This window comes from Neophocaena asiaeorientalis, unplaced genomic scaffold, assembly GCF_003031525.2.
Source record: "Neophocaena asiaeorientalis asiaeorientalis breed wild unplaced genomic scaffold, Neophocaena_asiaeorientalis_V1.1 scaffold299, whole genome shotgun sequence".
NCBI classification, from domain to species: Eukaryota; Metazoa; Chordata; class Mammalia; order Artiodactyla; family Phocoenidae; genus Neophocaena; species Neophocaena asiaeorientalis.
The window spans coordinates 749,928-751,554 of NW_020172626.1; the positions used below are offsets into that span (position 1 = coordinate 749,928).

Consider the following 1,627-nt stretch of genomic DNA (forward strand, 5'->3'; position numbering starts at 1 on the left):
TCTTAACTAGTGCATGTTTCTACTTAAGTAGTTCATTTAAAATACAGATGAAAAAACACTGGGACTTCCCTGGTGGCGCAGTGGTTAAGAATCCGCTTGCCAATGCAGGGGACACGGGTTTGAGCCCTGGGCCGGGAAGATCCCACATGCCGCGGAGCAGCTAAGCCCATGCGCCACAACTACTGAGCCTGTGCTCTAGGGTGCGCGCCCAGAGCCCGTGCTCCGAAACCTACAACGAAGAGTAGCCCCTGCTCGCCACAACTAGAGAAAGCCTGCGCACAGCAATGAAGACCCAATGCAGCCAAGATAAATAAATAAATAAATTTATCAAAAGAAAAAAAAAAGAAAGAAAGAAAAAACACTGACACCAATCAAGATATTATGAATTACAGAAATCCAGAAAGTGGCGAAAGAAAAGGAAATCTACTCTGTTGCAGTCTGCTTTAGGATAACTGCTCCCTTCATTCTAACTTTCATGTTTACTAATATAAATCTTTTTATTTTGATAGCACATCATGGTTAGGAGACAGGGAACTCGTCACTGGAGGCCTCAGTGCTTGCTTTTTTTTGTTTTTCGTTTTTCCACAAGAAAGAGCTTGTGAAGGAACCTCTGCTGTCTGGAGATCTTCCCTCGGAAACTGCTGCATAATAAAAAGTTACTGGCTAAATTTGAGGAGCTCAGGAAGCATCTATAGGAAACATCGTTAAGTGCACTAGCGTAGTACTTGAGATGTAGCTATAGATATATAGCCATAATTACGTGTGGGTTGTAATCCACATAATTATACGAGGATTAGGAAGGCAAACTGGGAGGGAGGGCTGGCTCACTTCCATCTCTTCTTCCGGTCAAAAGCTAAAGGTTTGCCCCAGCCTCTGGGCGTCTGCACCTTGGGAGTTTCCGGCTGAATTCTCCTCCCGTCGACTTGCTCCAAGCCAAGCCAGACCACCTGAAGGAAGGCAACTTCATGTTCGTGGCAGACCCTCAGACTCAAGCACCTTCTCACAACTCTCCCCATCTCGGACCCTGAGCTAGCGGGGCAGCGCAGCAGGTGCGAGGAGAGGCTCAGAAGGGGCGGTGGGGACGACCCCCTTTCGAACTGCCTTTGTAGCTGCCAAGGAGTAGCCAACAAGCGCCAGATTTATGTGCACTTTGAAAGAAGCACCTTCACCATTGGCTTTCGGAGCGGCGCTGTCGCTAGGGAGCAGCGGGCAGGGCGAGCAGCGACTGGGGAGAAGCCCGGGCGGGTGTTCCCGTAACCTGGGAGAGCGGGCACCCACCGTCGGCGCGGACACGCACGCACACGCACGCTCCCCGCGAGTTCGAGCCCCGCGGCCCCGGCCAGCCCGAGGGCGCCCCCCTGCGCCGTTCTAGGCAGAGCCGCGCCTCCCGGCTCGCCTCCCGCCCCCTGATTCCCGCCGCTGCAGCCCAGAGAGAAAGGAACCTGGAACCTCTGCTCCAGGTGCCCCCGCGCGGGCGCGGCGGAGAGCCGTGGGGCTCGGGGAGGAGGAGAGCGCGATGAATGAGTGCTCCCTTCGCCTCCGAGTTGTCTGAGTTGGCGGCGCCGCGCCCCGGCTTCCGGCTCTCGGCGCCCCACGCGCTCGCGGCTCCAGCGGCTGCAGCCCACGT

The 1,627-nt window shown here is 54.9% G+C and overlaps 1 protein-coding gene across 1 annotated transcript in view; it reads left to right on the forward strand.

The window, feature by feature from the left end:
- Positions 1–1,520: 1,520 nt before the first annotated feature.
- Positions 1,521–1,627, forward strand: part of CUNH8orf34 (chromosome unknown C8orf34 homolog) — a 108,614-nt gene continuing 108,507 nt past the window's right edge. Inside the window, 1 exon segment of the mRNA XM_024739013.1 lies at positions 1,521–1,627. This exon segment is cut by the window's right edge and continues 11 nt beyond it. Coding sequence (XP_024594781.1) covers positions 1,521–1,627 — 107 coding nt within the window.